The sequence below is a fragment of the Lissotriton vulgaris genome, chromosome 3_1 (genome assembly GCF_964263255.1).
Source record: "Lissotriton vulgaris chromosome 3_1, aLisVul1.2, whole genome shotgun sequence".
Lineage (NCBI taxonomy): Eukaryota > Metazoa > Chordata > Amphibia > Caudata > Salamandridae > Lissotriton > Lissotriton vulgaris.
This window is the reverse complement of record NC_141689.1, coordinates 405,598,553-405,616,093: the sequence shown is the minus strand read 5'-3', so window position 1 is coordinate 405,616,093 and position 17,541 is coordinate 405,598,553. Positions and strand designations below refer to the sequence as shown.

At 42.4% G+C, this 17,541-nt stretch overlaps 1 protein-coding gene across 2 annotated transcripts in view; it reads right to left on the bottom strand.

Moving 5' to 3' along the window:
* Positions 1–17,541, bottom strand: part of ITGA2 (integrin subunit alpha 2) — a 616,173-nt gene that overhangs the window by 249,482 nt on the left and 349,150 nt on the right. For both annotated transcript variants that reach the window (XM_086960619.1, XM_086960620.1), the window contains exon 6: positions 6,933–7,060. In XM_086960619.1, coding sequence (XP_086816745.1) covers positions 6,933–7,060 — 128 coding nt within the window. The remainder of the gene's footprint in view (positions 1–6,932; positions 7,061–17,541) is intronic.

Here is a 17,541-nt window from a genome sequence, read left to right as displayed (position 1 = left end):
TGTTTATAGGGGAATAGGGTGGGAAGTAATTTAAATACACTAAATTAATTATTAATTTATAGGAATTATAAATGATTTTTTATTAATTTTGTTTCTATTTCTGTAGTGGGTTGTGGGTTTATAGGGGAATAGGGTGGTAAGTATTTAATTGTAATTAATTATTGATTTATAATTTTTTGTTATGGATAAATGATTTATTTGTGGGTTGTGGGTTTATCGGGGAATTGGGTGGATACATAATATATTTTAAATTAATTATTAATTGACAATTATTTATTATTTATTTTTTTAATTGGTAAATAATGTTTTTAATTGTTAACACATTTTTTAAATTGGTAATTCATGTTTGTAATTTGGAATATTTTTTTAATTGGTAATTCATTTTTTAATAGGTAAAAAATTGTGTTAATTGGAATTAATATTTTTAATTGGTAATTATTTCTTATTATTTGGAAAATATTTGTAATTAATTGGTAATCAATATTTTATAAAATAAAGTATTATTTGGTATATTGTTTTATAATTTGTAATTGTGAATTAATTTTAAATCATATTTTTATGTAATGAAATGTATTTAATTCTTTAATATTTATTATTTGGTGAGTAATATTTCATAATTAATATGTATTGGTATTTGTTGATAATTTATTGTTAATTAATTATTCAAATGTAATTGCTTTTAATAAATATTAATTGTTTGTAAATGATGTAGATTTATTTAAAAATGTAATTATACATTATTTGAAATATGAAAATTATTTATAAGTATGTTAAATTTAAATTCTACACTATCAAACGCTTCCCCTACTGATGCACCCTTTGGAGTCGGAATAGTAATTTTTACCCTTACGCTTTCAAACGCTTTCCCTACTGTTGCACTCACTGGAGTGGGAATTGTAATTTTTAACCATCTGCTATTCAACGTTTTCTCTACTGTAGCACTCTCTGAAGTGGGAATAGTAATTTTTACCCCTACACTATCCAACGCTTTCCCTACTGTTGCACCCTCTGGAGTTGGAATAGTAATTCTAACCCCTATGCTATCCAACGCTTTCTCTACTGTTGCACCCTCTGGAGTTGAAATAGTAATTTTTATCCCTACGCTACCCAACGCTTTCCCTACTGTTGCACCCTTTGGAGTTGAAATAGTCATTTTTACCCTTACGCTATCCAACGCTTTCTATACTGTTGCACCTTCTGGAGTTGGAATAGTATCCCTACGCTATCCAATGCTTTCCCTACTGTTGCATCCTTTGGAGTTGGAATAGTAATTTTTACCCTTACGCTATCCAATGCTTTCCCAATTGCTGTACCCACTGGAGTTGTAATAGTAATTTTTACTGTTAAGCTATCTAACACTTTCTTACTCTTGCACCCTCTGGAGTTGGAATAGTAATGTTTACCCTTAGGCTATCCAACGCTTTCCCTACTGTTGCACTTACTGGAGTGGGAATAGTCATTTTTACCCACCCGCTATGCAACATTTTCCCTACTGTTGCACTCTTGGGAGTGGGAATAGTAATTTTCCCCCTACGCTATCCAACGATTTCTCTACTGTTGCACCCTCTGGAGTTGGAATAGTAATTTTAAGACTTACGCTACCCAACGCTTTCCCTACTGTTGCACCCTCTGGAGTGGGAATACTAATTTTTACCCACCCGCTATCCAACGCTTTACTTACTGTTGCACCCTCTGGAGTTGAAATAGTAATTTTTACCCTTACGCTATCCAACGCTTTCCCTACTGTTGCACTCACTGGAGTGGGAATAGTAATTTTTACCCACCCGCAATCCAACGCTTTCCCTACTGTTGCACTCTTGGGAGTGGGAATAGTAGTTTTCCCCCTACGCTATCCAACAATTTCCCTACTGTTGCACCCTCTGGAGTTAAAATAGTAATTTTTACCCTTACGCTACCCAACGCTTTCCCTACTGTTGCACCCTCTGGAGTGGGAATACTAATTTTTACCCACCGCTCTCCAACGCTTTACCTACTGTTGCACCCTCTGGAGTGGGAATGGTAATTTTTACCTCTACGCTATCCAACACTTTCCCTACTTTTGCACTCTCTGGAGTGGGAATAGTAATTTTTAACCCTATGCTATTTAATACTTTCCCTACTGTTTAATTTTCTGGACTGGGAACAGTAAATTTACATTCTACGCTATCCAATGTTTTCATTAATGTCGTTTTTTTGGGACTTTATATAGTATTTTTATTTATTTATGTATTTAATATTTTCTGTATTATTTTAGATAATGTTGTATTTAATTAACTTTTGAAATATTGAAAGTATATTTAATTTTTTTAATTTATTAAATATAATATATTATTTTTATGTATGTTATTATTTTATGTGTGTAGATGTATTTATAATTTATGCTATTTGTTATTAATTAATAATTAATTAAAATAGCTAACAAATATTGTTATTAAGTAAGTATATATTATATATTGTATGTTTATTTTTAATTAAATTATATTAATAAATATGTATTATTTATTATTTTTAAACATTATTAAATGTTTAAATATGTTTATTTTTATTTATAAGTATTATTTACTTTATTTGACTTTTTTTACAGAAAAAATCCTGTATTTTTCATTACGATATTTTTAACATCAATATTTTAGTTTCAATATTTTTGTACTTACCATGTTGTAGATAGGGTGTTGATATACTTGCCTTTGATATTCGAGTGTTGATGTTGCTGTAGGTATGTCAGAGATTTGTTGGTAACAACCACCTCTGGAATGGAACAGACACTGGACCATGGCTATCCAAGGGGCAGAGGCCTCAGGGCACCGGTGGCAGTGGGTCCCGAAACGAGAGATGGACCGTTAAAGCTTGCTATGGAGATCCAGGGAGAACAACTGTCGCATGCGACAAAACAAGTGCCAACAACACCCTTTTCAGGTGGAGCTACGGACACGGAGAAGGAACCCGTAGCGACTGCTCCAATCCGTTTGGAGCGACAAGGCGGCAGCGCACCGGTCCAGTGGAAGCCTGGCAGCAAAGGGCCTCCGGGCCATCTAGTGAGAGGGGACACCCACGAGAGAGGGGTATCCCTGAGTGGGATATCCTGCAACTGCAGATCCTGTTGAAGACAGCCACCAGTTGGAGAAAACACCTTAACCAGGATTATACAGTGGATTGCAGCACACCAATGATCCACCATCATTCCATCTGCACTTTTCACTGACTGCGGTGTCAGAAGAAAGGGACTGTAAAGCTCACTTCCTCTGTGCAAGTAGAAAAGGAGCACATCCACAGGGCAGCCGAACATTGTTCCAAGGCGAACTAGTGGTCCCGGCTGCAAAGATACCCTCGCCTGCAGATGACCAGCAGTGAAGAGACCATGTGGAAGTCATCTACATTGAGTTATGTTTGGTTTGCAATTTTGTATTCTCTCCCACAGGTTCGGACTTCATTTTGTTTGGACCTTCATTAAAGTTTCGAGGGATGTAGTATCGTGAGGGATACGTTCTAGTGTTGCAGCATGGTGTAACCCACACTGAACACCCACCCACCACAGGCGTCATCAGTCAGATGACCCTGCTAATAAAAAGGGCTGAGCACACGTGCTCAGGGCCAATTATCTAACCATAGCAACTGTGCCTGTGTTACCTCATTTACTAGTATGAGGGCCTAGGGCCCAAATACCACACTTACCTGTGCACCAGCAGTGTTCATAAAACATGAAACTTGTGTTTTCAAGATCACTGCTAAATTTAAAAATGGTAGGGGCCTCACAGGAGGCAAGGGCTACACCCCGAAGCCCCTGATAAGGAGCTACTGTTGGTAGCAATGTTCCTCCAGGATTATTAAAGTAAAGAAGACTGTCATCCATTTCAGCCATAATGACACCGGAAATGTGAACTCCTGCACTAATCCATCTGGAGTAAAACTGGTACAGTACCATATAACCTGAGGGAACAGGAGCCTTGGGGGAACAGCAAGGTACCAATAATCACAGAAAAGGGGGAGACAGAAAAATTACATTGTATTTTAAGGAACTTTTATTGCTTTTTTTTTTTTGTGTTCAAAGGTTTTTTATTAGGAGCTGCAAGAAATACAACAGTACAAAAGACCAGTTCAAGAACTTACGTACAGTGCTATAATGAAATCATAAAAAAAGAATTATAAACTTTGCTACTGGTTACGTAAATTGCATTCTGTAATACAGGCAAGTCCAGATAAAAACATAAGTCCAGAAAAAAACAAAGGGTCCACACATATTGTCTAATAGGCAGATGTAGACGAGTTGCGTCCAAAGTTACACAATGACTTGTTTAACATGACCATTATCACATGACATGACCTGAGGAGAAAAGAACACCAACATTGGATAGCAGAGGCATCATGAGCTAAGCATTTGTGTAAATCTACCCTGTATACAAAGGAAGGATGCACGTGACAGCTATGCAGAAAAGCGCTCTGAGTACCATGTGCTCAGATTCATGGAGGTTTGAATGCGTCAAAGTGGTCATCTAGTGCGGACCAGAGTTTCCTGAGCGGCGGCCTCCATGGGGTGGAAGTTAAGGATATGTTATCCGCACCTCTTAAGTGGGAGACCCAATTTAGCCAGTGGGGAAAGGAAGCTTTGTTCGTACTTTTCCAGTTATTAAGTATGATTTTGACCCCAGCCGTCAGCAGCAGGTCCAGTAGGGCTTTGTCATCATCATTGAGTGTGACGGCTTTGGCAAAACCTAGAACAAGCGTTGAAAATTCCCTTGGTAAGGTGATATGGAGTACTGTGTGTATGAAACCAAAGATCCTGTCCCAATAGGAGGTAACACAGGGGCATTTGAAGATTAGATGTTCCAGATCTCCTCCCACATTCGTACAATTCCAACATGTGTCGTCGGGTTTGATTTTGTGAAGGAACAACCTCCTGGGAGTCCAGAAGGCCTTATGAAGCAGCCAGAACTTGGTCTGTGAGAGTGTAGGGCTAATTTTGTGGCGAGTGGTGGATTCCCAAGTGCTGGCCCAGATAGTGTCCGAGTTAGGTGTGGAGGAGAATGAGTCCCAGTACCGTTGGAGAGGTGCATTTAGGGTGGACGATTGTGGCCGCATTAGTTTGTACAGTCTAGAGACTTGGTGCCCCAATTTGTTAAGTGAGGTGAATAGACCTGGGAGGGAGGGGGGGACAGCCGTCAGGTTAACCTTCGCTAGAGCTACTTTAATGTGTAAGAAGTTATAGAATTCAACGTTATGGAGTTGGAACTTATCCTGAATTTCTTTGAAGGTTAGTTCTCGACGAGTTGGTGTGGGAATAAGATACCACTGTCTATCCAGGTGGGGTAGTTTAGAGGCTTCCCTTTGTATACAATTGTGGGATTATGCCATAAAGACTCCCAAGAGGAGAGACGGAATTGATGCGGGAGGCATTTACTGACCTTTAGCAGAACCAATTTAGTATTTTTGAAGATGGGCCCCGGACCTAGGCTGGGACGGAGTTTGGCTGTGAGTAGGGCGCAGGGGTTAAGACCCTCAAGAATAGACTTTTCCACAGAGAGCCACACTGGGGTGTAGTCAGATTGGGAGGATATCCAATGCGACCCTTGTTTCGCTAAGAAGGCGATCTGATAAGTTTTGTAATCCACTAGATTGACCCCTCCTAATTTCTTGTCTAGTCGAAGTTTTTTCAAACTGATTCTGGCTTTTTTGCCCTGCCAGAGAAATGCCGAGATGACTTTGTTTAAATAAAACACTTCACCATTTCAGAAAGCTTATTAAAGGATGGGGACCTGATGTCCCTAGCCACCATTCCTGTGATTGCACATTCAATGTAATAGGTAGTACCTTCTCTGATCACCTTCAAGTCAATATTTTGTCAACTGAACTATTTGTACGTTACTTGGTTTGCAAAATCAGATTGCATTCGTGAAGGGTCGGTGTGCACTTTGCGACCACATTGTGAATATGTAATTTTTGTACATCAGGCATTCTTTCTTAGTATTAACCTTTGCACAGTCAAGGGTCACTTAAAAGTGGGTCTGCAGAGAAAAACTAAAATATGCTGTTTTTAAATATATAAATTGCAACATAATTTATTAGGTTCACTGATTTTTGAAGAAATAGGGACTCATTTTAAGATTGGGATAGCTGGTGGCCTTTCTTCTCCCTTAAGCAGCATCCACATCCACAAGTAAAAAGAAACATGATGACTTTCACTTGTGTGTTTACCTAAGGCATTTCTCCAAAATAAGGGAGGCTCCCCCTAACAGATTTTTCACCCACTTAGAGACATTTCTGAGGTTTATCTGGAAGAGACCACCATCGCTGACAGAATATTCCCACTGGTTTCAGGACCACTGCAGGATTTTCCGGACAGAAGAGCTGGCAATGGTTCCACTCTCAGGAAATCCACATTCACTCGACCTCTAAATAAGGCAGGAGAACCAAGAGGGTGGCCGTAGAATCCTCTGCAGACAATTAACAGACTATTCCACCTTACTCAATTAATCACTCCTAATTAACAGAACAAGAAGGTGCGTAAAGTTGCTATTTTTTATTATTCATTTGCTTCGTTATTATATCTGTTGATTATTTCTCGCTGTTGAGTTGTAGGCTTTCGTCAACCTTCAAGTAGTCATTTCTGTGACATGTTTGCATATTAACAGCCCTGATTGCCATACATCTGACTTGCACCCCTACTCTGAACACCTTAATGTTGCTTTAATAATAGAAATAATTTACACCAGCCTCGTCAGCAAAATATGGGAAATATGTTAATAAATCAGAGCTGGGGAGTGAATGCTAAACATGGACTTAGCCATATATTTCCTTTTAAATGCAATGTTATCTATATTTTCAATTCCCCCACACACCATATTATATTGTCATCGTTGTATAGTTTGAGGTTTTGAATTTGAAGACAGAATCGAATAATTATATATTTTGTTAGCATATAGTATTTCTGTTCTTACCTGTGTTTTTTGGGGGCCTATATCAAGGCCTTGCACAAATTTTACGAGGAAGTTTCTTACTGCTACCCAGGGGTAAATACTGTTCGACTCATCACATACAACAGCAATGTCTATAAAGGAAGAACAAGCTAAAAGAGAAAAATAGGATTATGTTTAATCGATGTAATCAAGAACATGTTTTAATTCATTAAGTCAGCGCTGGGAAGAGTGTGCTGAGACGAATGTGAAGCCTTACCTATTTTTTCAGTTGCTTTTATATGACTCAACTAATGACTCGTAATCAAAAAGAAGAGGGGGGATGGGGGGACCAGGAGCTTGTAAATGGTCCAGTGCCCGTGCTCCTAAATAACCATAGAGTCAACACAAAAAGGGGCACTGTTCCAGAAGGAGTGATACAGAGAGCAAGGGAAAGGGAAAGTGCTAGGTCGCGTCTCTTGTTGCCCTCACACACCCCGAAGGATGTCATGCTTCATCATTGGGCGGTTGCTCCTCGTTGGGCGGCGGTGCAATGCCCTACGGGTTCCCTGAAGGGCCACTTTGGCAGAGATCTTTTAGACAACTGCCGTTGGGTGCATGTGGGTGTGTGGGTATAGTCCTAAGGTAAAGTGCTATCGTGCATGTGGTGAGGTTAAAACTACCTAAGGGTATATATACCTAAATAATTTTTAATGAGAAGGTGCCCTTGGTAAAGTAAAACAACCCGTAGGTTGGGAGTTACTAACACAGGCGCAATGTGCCCAGGTAACTGATCAGGTCGACATGGTTCACGCCTATGTCGGTCCAAAGGATCCCTGGCGTTTCATCAGGACCAAAAGTAGAGGTGGTGGTGGTGTAGTGCACAAAAGTGGAATATTAATAATAGAGGGGTACCATTGACCCTTTAAATGATCAGAGGGTGCCCCTATCTTGAAGGAAATAAGTAGCGGCTATGACTTAATAGTCAAAACAGCCCATTCGATCATGACTTAAGGGAGCCCTAGCAGTGCTCCATAAGCTATGGCGTAGGATGGCCACACGGTTGCGGTCAGGTATGTACATACAAGCAGGTGTCAGGACTGGGCAGGTATCACGAGCCGACACCCGACCGCAACCGTGGTGGAGTGGGGTAGATTGTAGTGGAGTGGGCTAAAAAGGAATGGAGTGGGTTAAATTGGACTGGGGTAGATCGGAGTGGGAGTGTGGGGTAGATTGGGGTGGAGTGGAGTGGAGTAGATTGGTGTGGAGATGGGTAGATTGGAGTGGAGTGGGGTGGGGTGAATTGCAGTGTTGTGGTAGTGTAAAGTGGGATATAGTGGGGTACACTGGAGTGGAGTAGATATGGGTGAATTGGTGTGGGTTGGATGGGGAGGGGTAGAATGTAGTAAGGTATATTGGAGCGAGGTGAGGCGGGGTACATTGGAGTGGGGAGGATTAGGGTGGAGTAGGTTAGATTGGAGTGAGGTGGGGTAGATTTGAGTGGAGTGTGGCATACTGCAGTGGGGCAGATTGGAGTGAAGTGGAGTGGGGTAGATTTGGGTAGAGGAGTCCAGTGTGGTAGAGTGATGTGGTGCACATTAGGGGTAGGAGTAGAGTGGGGTAGATAAGGTTGATTGGAGTGTGTTAGATTGGTTGTTTGGAGTGGAGTGGGTTAGATTGTGGTAGATTGTATTGGGGTAGATTGTGGTGGATGGGGTAGACTGTTGTGGAATGGGGTCAATCAGAGTGGAGAGGAGTTGGATAGATTGCATTGGAGATTGGAGTGGAGTGGGGGAAATTGGAATTGAGTAGGATAAATTGGACTGGGTAGGTTGGAGTGGAGTGGAGTTGAGTGGAATCAGATAGATTGAAGTGGAGTCAGGTAGATTTAAGTGGAGTGAGTTGGATTAGTGTACATTGAAATAGGGTGGAATGAGGTAGATTGGAGTAGAGTCGACTGGGGTAAATTTGAGTGGAGCAGATTGGAGTGGAGTGAGATAGATTGGGGTGACATGGGTATATTGGAGTGGGATGGAATTGATTGGGTTAGATTGAGTGGAGTGAAGTATATTATAGTGGAGTAGATTGTAGTGGAGTGGGGTAGATAGAAGTGGAGTGTGGTATATTGGGTTATATTAAAGTTGGAGATTGAAGTGGTATAGGTTGGAGTGTTGTGGGGGTAGATTGAGGTAGGGTTGGAGTGTGGTGGTAAAATTGGGGTAGGGTAGATTGGAGTAGAGTGGAGTGACTGGAGTGGAGTTGGGCAGATTGGGGTGGAGTGGAGAAGAGTGGGGAGGGTAAATTAGAAAGGGGGGTAGATTGGAGTGGAGTAGGATGGATTGGGTGAAGTGCAGTAGGGTAAATTGGATTGAAGTACATTGGTGTAGATTGTAGAGACGTGGAGTGGGGTTGGTAGACTGGTGTACATTGGAGTGGAGGGGAGTGGGATGGATTAGAGTGGTGTGAGGTATGCTGGAGTGGGGTAGAGTGGAGTGGAATAGATAGGGGTCGATTGCAGTGGAGTAGATTGGGGTGGGATAGATTGGGAAGGGGTAGTTAATAGTAGGATAGATTGAAATGTGGTGGATTGGGGTGGAGTGGGTTAGATTTGAGTGGAGTGTGGTATATTGGAGTGGGGTAGATTGGAGTGAGGTGCTGTGGGGTAGATTTGGGTAGCGGAGTGCAGTGTGGTAGAGTGAAGTGGGGTAGATTGGAGTGGGGTTGATAGAGTGGATTGGTGTTTTGTGGATTTGAAGATTGAAGTGGGTTAGATTGTGGTACATTGGAGTGGAGTAGATTGTGATACATTGGAGTGTGGTAGATTGTGGTGGAGTGGGGTGGATTGTAGTGGGGTGGGGTAAACAGGAATGGAGTGTGGTAAATTGGACTGAGGTAGATCAGAGTAGGAGCGTGGGGTAGATTTGGGTGGAGTGGAGAGGAGTAGATTGTGTGGAGTGGGATAGAGTGGGGTGGGGTAGATTGCAGTGTTGGGGTAGAGTAAAGTGGGGTATAGGGGGTATACTGGAGTGGAGTACATTGGAGGGGAGTAGAAAGAGGTAGATTGGTGTGGGATCATGGGGAGGGGTAGATTATTGTACGGTATATTGGAGTGGGGTGGTGCTGGGTACATTGGAGCGGGAGGATTAGGGTGGAGTGGGTTAGATTAGAGTGAGATGGGGTAGATTTGAAGGGAGTGTGGCAGACTGCAGTGGGGCAGATTGGAGTGAAGTAGAGTGGGGTACATTTGGGTAGAGGAGTCTAGTGTGGTAGAGTGATTTGGTGCACATTAGGTGTAGGGGTAGAGTGGGTAGATGAGGTGTATTAAGTGTGGTATATTGGAGGTTTAGAGTTGAGTGGGTTAGATTGTAATATATTGTAGTGGTGTAGATTGTGGTGGCGTGGGGTCGATTGTTGTGGAGCGGGGTCGATTAGAGTGGAGAGGAGTTGGATAGATTGCATTTGTGTTTGGAGTGGAGTGGGGTAAATTGGAATGGAGTAGGGTAGATTGGACTGGGGTAGATTGGAGTGAAGTGAAGTTGAGTGGAATAGGATAGATTGGAGTAGAGTCAGGTAGATTGAAGTGGAATGAATTGGATTAGTGTATATTGGAGTAGGGTGGATTGTGGTAGATTGGAGTGGAGTCGACTGGTGTAAATTTGAGTGGAGCAGATTTGAGTGAAGTGTGATAGATTGGGATGAAGTGGGTAGATTGTAGTGGGGTGGGTTGAGTGGGTTAGATTGAGTGGAGTGTGGAGTGAAGTAGATTGTAGTGGAGTGGAGTAGATGAAGTGGAGTGGGGTAGATTGGGTTAGAGTGGGTAAGATTCAAGTGGTAGATTGAAGTGGTGTAGTTTGGAGTTGTGTGGGGTAGATTGGGGTGGGGTTGGAGTGGGGTGGGCTAACTGGGGTGGGGTAGATTGAGGTGGAGTAGAGTGGATTAGAGTGTGGACGTAAATTAGTGAGTGAGGTAGATTGGAGCGAAATAGGATAGATTGAGTGAAGAGGAGTAGGCTAGATTGGATTGAAGTACATTTGTGTAGATTGTAGAGATGTGAAGTGCGGTGGGTAGACTGGGGTATGCATTTGATTTAAGTTGTGACATTTCATTTATAACTTTGATCCGTTTTTTTAAAACTGCGAGCCTCATTAGAAGGATTTCGCCGACTCCCCACGCTGTTCCTAGCGCAGCAGACTACGTGCTGACGCCGAGAGAACGAAGGGTAGCGTCCCAGTAGCTGGACCCTCCCGCCCTCCCACACTATTTAAAAAGCGCATGCACGAAGCGCGCTGACTCCTTCTATGGTCTACCCCTGAGGCGGAAGCCGGGGGCTCACTGTGTAAATTTTAAAAGTGTGCATTTTATTTAAGTTGTGGCATTTCATTTATAACTTTGATCCGTTTTTTAAAACTGCGAGCCTCATTAGAAGGATTTCGCCGACTCCCCACGCTGTTCCCAGCGCAGCAGACTACGTGCTGACGCCGAGAGAAGGAAGGGTAGCGTCCCAGTAGCTGGACCCTCCCACCCTCCTCAGCACTGGATAAAAACAGAACGGTAGCTCGTCCGCGCAGCGGGCGGGCGCAGCGGGCGCGCCGGCGGCACGCCAAAGGCAAGCCCGTCTGCGCCCGTCTGCGCCAGACCCGCGCCCAGCGCCACAACCCCTGGCTCTGCCGGGCGGGATGGCAGTAGTTACTCCGCCGCGACTTATATCTGCTCAGACCCATTGGGGGATCCGAATGCGTCCAATACAGCCCTGATAATATTCACGGAGTGAGTATCTTTTGTCCAGGTTGCAAAAACAAAATACCGTTAGTTAACTGGAAAGAAACACCAGCCAAATCTCACAAAAGCAAGTCTAGTGACATTACCTTCGCACTCATAAATGCCCGCTCGGTGGGAAAGCACAGGCAGGACATTTCTGATTTAATTGTGGATAAAAGAATAGATCTGCTTTTTATTACTGAAACCTGGATGGATGACACATCCGGTCCGGATTTAGTGATAGCGGTGCCTAATGGTTTCTCCGTATACAGACAAGATAGACAGGGGAAAAAAGGAGGGGGATTGGCAATTATTACCCGGAATAATTATTCAGTCCGACTTTCGCCAATACCCTCTAAAATATGTGAAGCCCTACATTTTGCAATCAAGCCAACTCCTTCATACAATCTTCAAGGAGTACTCATCTATAGACCTCCAGGAGCACGGGCTGAATTTTTGGCCTCCCTGCTCTCCTTGATGGAACCTTTAGCAATTAAAGATACCTTTATGGTACTGGGGGATCTGAATTTCCATTTGGAAAAAACCGACGACTTTGAAACCTCATCGTTGGTGGCTGATCTTGCTACCTTGGGTTTAACCCAGTTGGTGACGGCACCTACACACGAGGCCGGTCACACCCTGGATGGGATTTTTACGAATATAAATGATATAACCATAAAAGAAATATTACCCCTTATCTGGACTGACCATTTTGCTATCATGAGTAGCACTAGTATTAGCCAGGCCACTAAAGTTAATCAGAACACCTTACCATTAGAACCATTTAGAGTATGGAAGGATATGGACACAATGATGTTGAGAACATCGCTAGTCGATACTTGGCCACCCATTTCTGAAGAATCTAATATAGCCGTGCAGCAATTCTCAGATTGGTTAACTTCGGGAGTAGAGATATCTGTTCCACTAAAAACTATCTCTAAAAACAGGAGGATGCCTTCGGCACCTTGGTTTTCGGAATCTTTGAGAAAGCAAAAACAGATCTGCTGGAATGTTGAGAGGAAATGGCGAAAAACCTATGATAGTGAAACTAGAATAGTATATGAACAGACACTGGCCAAATATAAAAAAATGATCTTGGAAGCCAAAAAAACCTTTTATGAGGAACAAAATGATTGCGCCAAAAATTCTAGCAGACAATTGTATGAGGTGGTGAAGTCATTAACTGGAAATCAGCCCGATTTGGCTCCCCCTCCCTCGCAGACTCTTTGCGACGCCTTGGCAAATTTTTTCTATTCAAAAGTGAATGATATTTATGCTGAGTTCTCCATGATCAACTCACCAACTAATTTGGCACCCACAGTAACGAATAAACAAACTACGTGCTCACTTACCCAATTTAAAGAGGCAACAGAGGATCAAATAATAGACATTATCAAATCGATTAAATCAGGTTCTGCTCTTGACTCTTGTCCACCCAAGATCTTTCCTCCAGTAATGGACTTAATAAGTGCATTTGTAATACAAATTTGTAATACTATGTTCACATAGGTGTTTTTCCAGTTAAACTGAAGAATACGCTATTAAAACCACTCTTGAAGAAACCAGGCTTGGATAAAGAGTTACTAAAAAATTACAGGCCTATTACCAGTCTGCCATTTTTAGCGAAAGTGGTGGAGAAGGTTATGAACACCCAGCTTTCGGAATATATTGATCAGAACGACTTGCTGGATGAGTCACAGGTAGGCTTTCGGAAACTGCATGGAACCGAAACTGCGCTCATCAAGGCCGCGTATGATATCAGGGCCATTAAAGATCAGGGTGGCACGGCGGTTCTGATCATGCTGGATCTATCGGCGGCCTTCGACACGGTCAATCACTCTATCTTGATTGACCGGGTCGAAGAGCTGGGTATCCAGGCCACGGCCAGAGCCTTGCTTGCCTCCTTCTTGTTGGGAAGAACCCAGGCAGTAACCCTGGGGCCTTTTCGATCGACGGACCTGGCTCTTCCATGCGGAGTGCCACAAGGCTCATCCCTAAGTCCGACCCTTTTTAATATTTATGTGGCGGACTTAGCTAAGGTTATTAACAGCTACCTGTCAATAACGACGGAGAAGAGGTGGCAGCCAGGTTTCAGGAAGGCATGTTGGCAATTAAGGAGTGGATGGCCTGCAACTGTCTAAGGTTGAATTCAGAGAAAACGGAGGTGATCATTTTTGGAAAGCTTTTTCCAATCTGGTCTTCAATTTGGTGGCCTCCGTTGCTAGGTGCACTGCCGTCACCGGTGCAGAAGGTCAGAAATCTAGGAGTGATTTTTGATGAGAGACTCAACTTCGTTGGACATGCTAATCAAGTAGCCTCCACAGCTTTCTTCAAACTTAAACTCCTTAGAAAAATAATCCCATTTCTCTCAGACAAAGGAGGAAAAACAGTGGTGAGCTCACTAGTATTGTCCGCCTTGGACTACTGTAATGGTTTGTTTTTGAATGCCCAAGCTCGTGTTGTGGCTAAGCTACAACTGGTCCAGAATGCGGCTGCGAGGCTGCTGTCTGGCACCCCCAAATTTCAACCAATTAAACAAGCAATCAGGAGTTATCACTGGCTGACGGTGAAAAATAGGATTAAGTTTAAAACTTTATGTATTACCTTCAAAGCCATCCATCAGTTAGGGCCAAAGTTTCTGAAGGAGAAGCTTATATTATACTGCCCCACCCGACAACTAAGGTCATTAAATGCTCTCCGTCTAACTGTACCAAGAACAAAGACAGCTACTTGGGTTGATAGATCTTTTACCATAGCTGCAGCCAGACTTTGGAATACTCTTCCACTGGAAATTAGATCCACTCCCACACTGCTACAATTTAGAAAACTGTTGAAGACGTGGCTGTTTAACCAATAAGCTCTTCTCCCTTCTGCACTACTAACTGCACATTGAGTCTCTAGGCCATTAGTGAGTCTTAGCGCCAAGACGCCCAAGGGCAAACGTTGCGCTCTACAAATTTTAAAAATAAACAAATAAATAAATAAATAAATAAATAAATAAGTATATTGCAGTGGAGGGGAGTGTGATGGATTAGAGTGGTGTGAGGTACGCTGGAGTGGGGTAGAGTGGAGTGGGGTAGGCATTGTGGAGTGGAGGGGAGTACATTGGAAAGGCATGTTGTGTCATAGAGTGAATAACGTAGATAGGAATGGCATGGAGGCCAGTGGCGTGGCGTGTCACAGAGAGACTTAAAGTGGAGGGGCGGGAAGTGGAGTGACATGTCATAGAATGGAGTGGTGTGGCATAGAGTGGAAGGGCATAGAGTGGAGTGGAGTGGTGTAGTGTGGAGTATGCATAGTGTGGTAGGACGCTACAATTACAGACAACACATTTTCAATTGAAATGACCATTACATTTGCACCAAAATACTGTTTTACTGCACACAAACGATAATGTTTGCAAATGTCATAACCTGGTGTGTAGATATTTTTTGATCGTGTTCAAATATTTGTTTCCATCACACTTCAGAATTACAAAAAAGTCCTTCATTTGTATTAATTATGAAATATTCTGAAACATCAGCACAGTTCATTTTTTTGTGTTGTGTGCTAGAAAAAAACATACTACACCCTCTCCTCTTACATGGGTTTTTAGCATGAATGTCACATAAATCTCTCTCACTTTGAAGTCAGAGCAAGAAAAATAAATACCAAACTCTCTGGAAGAGAGAGCCTGACATTTGAGCTCTGTCTTTGAATGCACACAAAACGTGACAAGATAAGAACAAGAATTAAAGGGCTATTTACAGAAAGCAAACTTGTGGAATGATACAGTAAACAAGGTTTGGGCAACAGGAGGGACAAACTCAAGCGTGATAACCTAAATCAAAAAAAGCCAGCAAATAGAAATCCAGAAAATGTGAGTTACAAGCCAAACAGCCAATGGTAAGCAACAGGTGGAATGTATTCCTAGATCAACTTTCGGAAAGTCCCCAAGATGTCTTTAGCAAATCAGACAGCTGTGCTATCTGGTAGGCTTCAACTTAAAGAAACCCCTTACTTAGAACCTAAAAGAAATATATGTTTTCAGTGAAAAAGGTTAAATGGGTAAAACTGTCACTGAGAGGAATTGCATTTTTTCCAACCATCCATGTGTATGTGCACAACACCTACTGCTTTCATGAGAAAAAAAACCACCTTTCTTCAGTGCTCCTCTGAGGCACATCACAGTGTTCCTTTGTGGATGGTACTACTGCAGCACCTTGTTCTCCTCTGCTGCACATCACCCTTGGCTCAGCTCACCTGTATCACATCAGTCTGTGCCATCTGCCTTTATTTCACCTTCAACCACCTCTTTTCTGCTGATGAATAGCCCTATATTACCACTGCTAAACATAGTCATGTATAACGGTTGGGTCTGTGGGAATGTGTACCCATATGTTTGTTAGACTATTTGTATTGCAGCTTGTAGGCCTGATGGACCTAGTGTGTGTGTGTGTGTGTTGCTGTGTGTGTCGATATGCATGTGTGCATGCTCTATGGGTGACTTTAGACCTGCATTTGGTATGTCTCTTAGTGTACTCAGTATACAAAAGCCAAACATATTGGGCCTCATTTATGAGTCCTTGCGTCATTTTTGTGCTTTATTGCGTCACTTTTTGTGACGCATCGTCGGCGTAAAACATGCCTCCTTTTGCGCACTATTTACAAAGTGACGCATCTAAGCACATGCGTCCCTTTGTAAACCCCTGTGCTACATTATACCTGCGTCAGGAATAATGTATACAGGGTGGGGGCGTTCCCCCGCAAAAAGCCTCGCAGAAGTGACGCAGTGAAATCTATGAGATTTCACTGCATCACTTCCAGGACACCAGTGCGTCACTATCTTGCGCCTGCCTCACAGCAGGCGTAAGACTGACGCAGGCCCTTTCACATGGGCATTGCTGGATTTGAGTCACTTTTGTGACACAACTCCAGCAATGCGTCACTTTTGCGCTTACAGATACGTCAGAAATACTGACGTATCTGTAACTCCTTGCGACATGATGCGCCATAGAGTAAATATGACGCATCAGGTATATTGCAAGGAGGGCGCACTGAGAGGTGACGCATCGCTGCTTTCATGTAGCGATGCGTCACTTCTCATAAATGAGGCCCATTGTTTTTGTCAATGTGTTTATTATAATTTGAAGATTGAATACAAACTGTTAGAGCAATGCCTATAAAGGAGGAACATGCTAAAGGAGAAATCACTATGGGGCATATTACCAAGCAATAGCGATAATTATCGCTATTGCTTGGTTAGAGACAAAAATTTACCGCAGCTCTGCGGCGATTTTTACCGCAAATAAACCTTGGTATTACCAAGGTTTAACGCAAATGCGGTAAAAATCGATGCAAAGCATGAATATCGCTGAAAAGTCAGCGATATTCATGCATTAGCGAGCTAATGCTCTTAGCCATGTTATCCACCTCCCATTGGATAACATGGCTAAGAACTGCTCAGGGCAGGTGTTAGCTTTTGGAGATATTCCCGCTTAGCGCGAATATCTCCAAAAGTTGGTAATAGGAGATAGCGATGTTAGCGACTGTTTCCAGTCTCTAACATCTTGGCACGCCCACTTTGCATCTCATTAGTGATAAATATCACTGACATGCAAAGTGGGGCCCAAGATGGTCGCTATCTCCTACTAGCTGTCGCTAACTGGTGTTAGCGGCAGCTAGGTAATAGGGAGATAATTTTATCTCCGCTTTCTTGGCTTTTAAAGCCAAAAAAGCGGAGATAAACCCCCTTGATAATATGCCCCTATATTCGGTATATTTATAACCAACAAGGCTGATATTTTTTAAGCATGTGGCATTTTATCATTTTTATAATTTTTTGAGCATTTTACCTGAAACTGTTCTTACAAATCTACTTAACAATTATCATTACACATTTTCATGAAGGGATTGA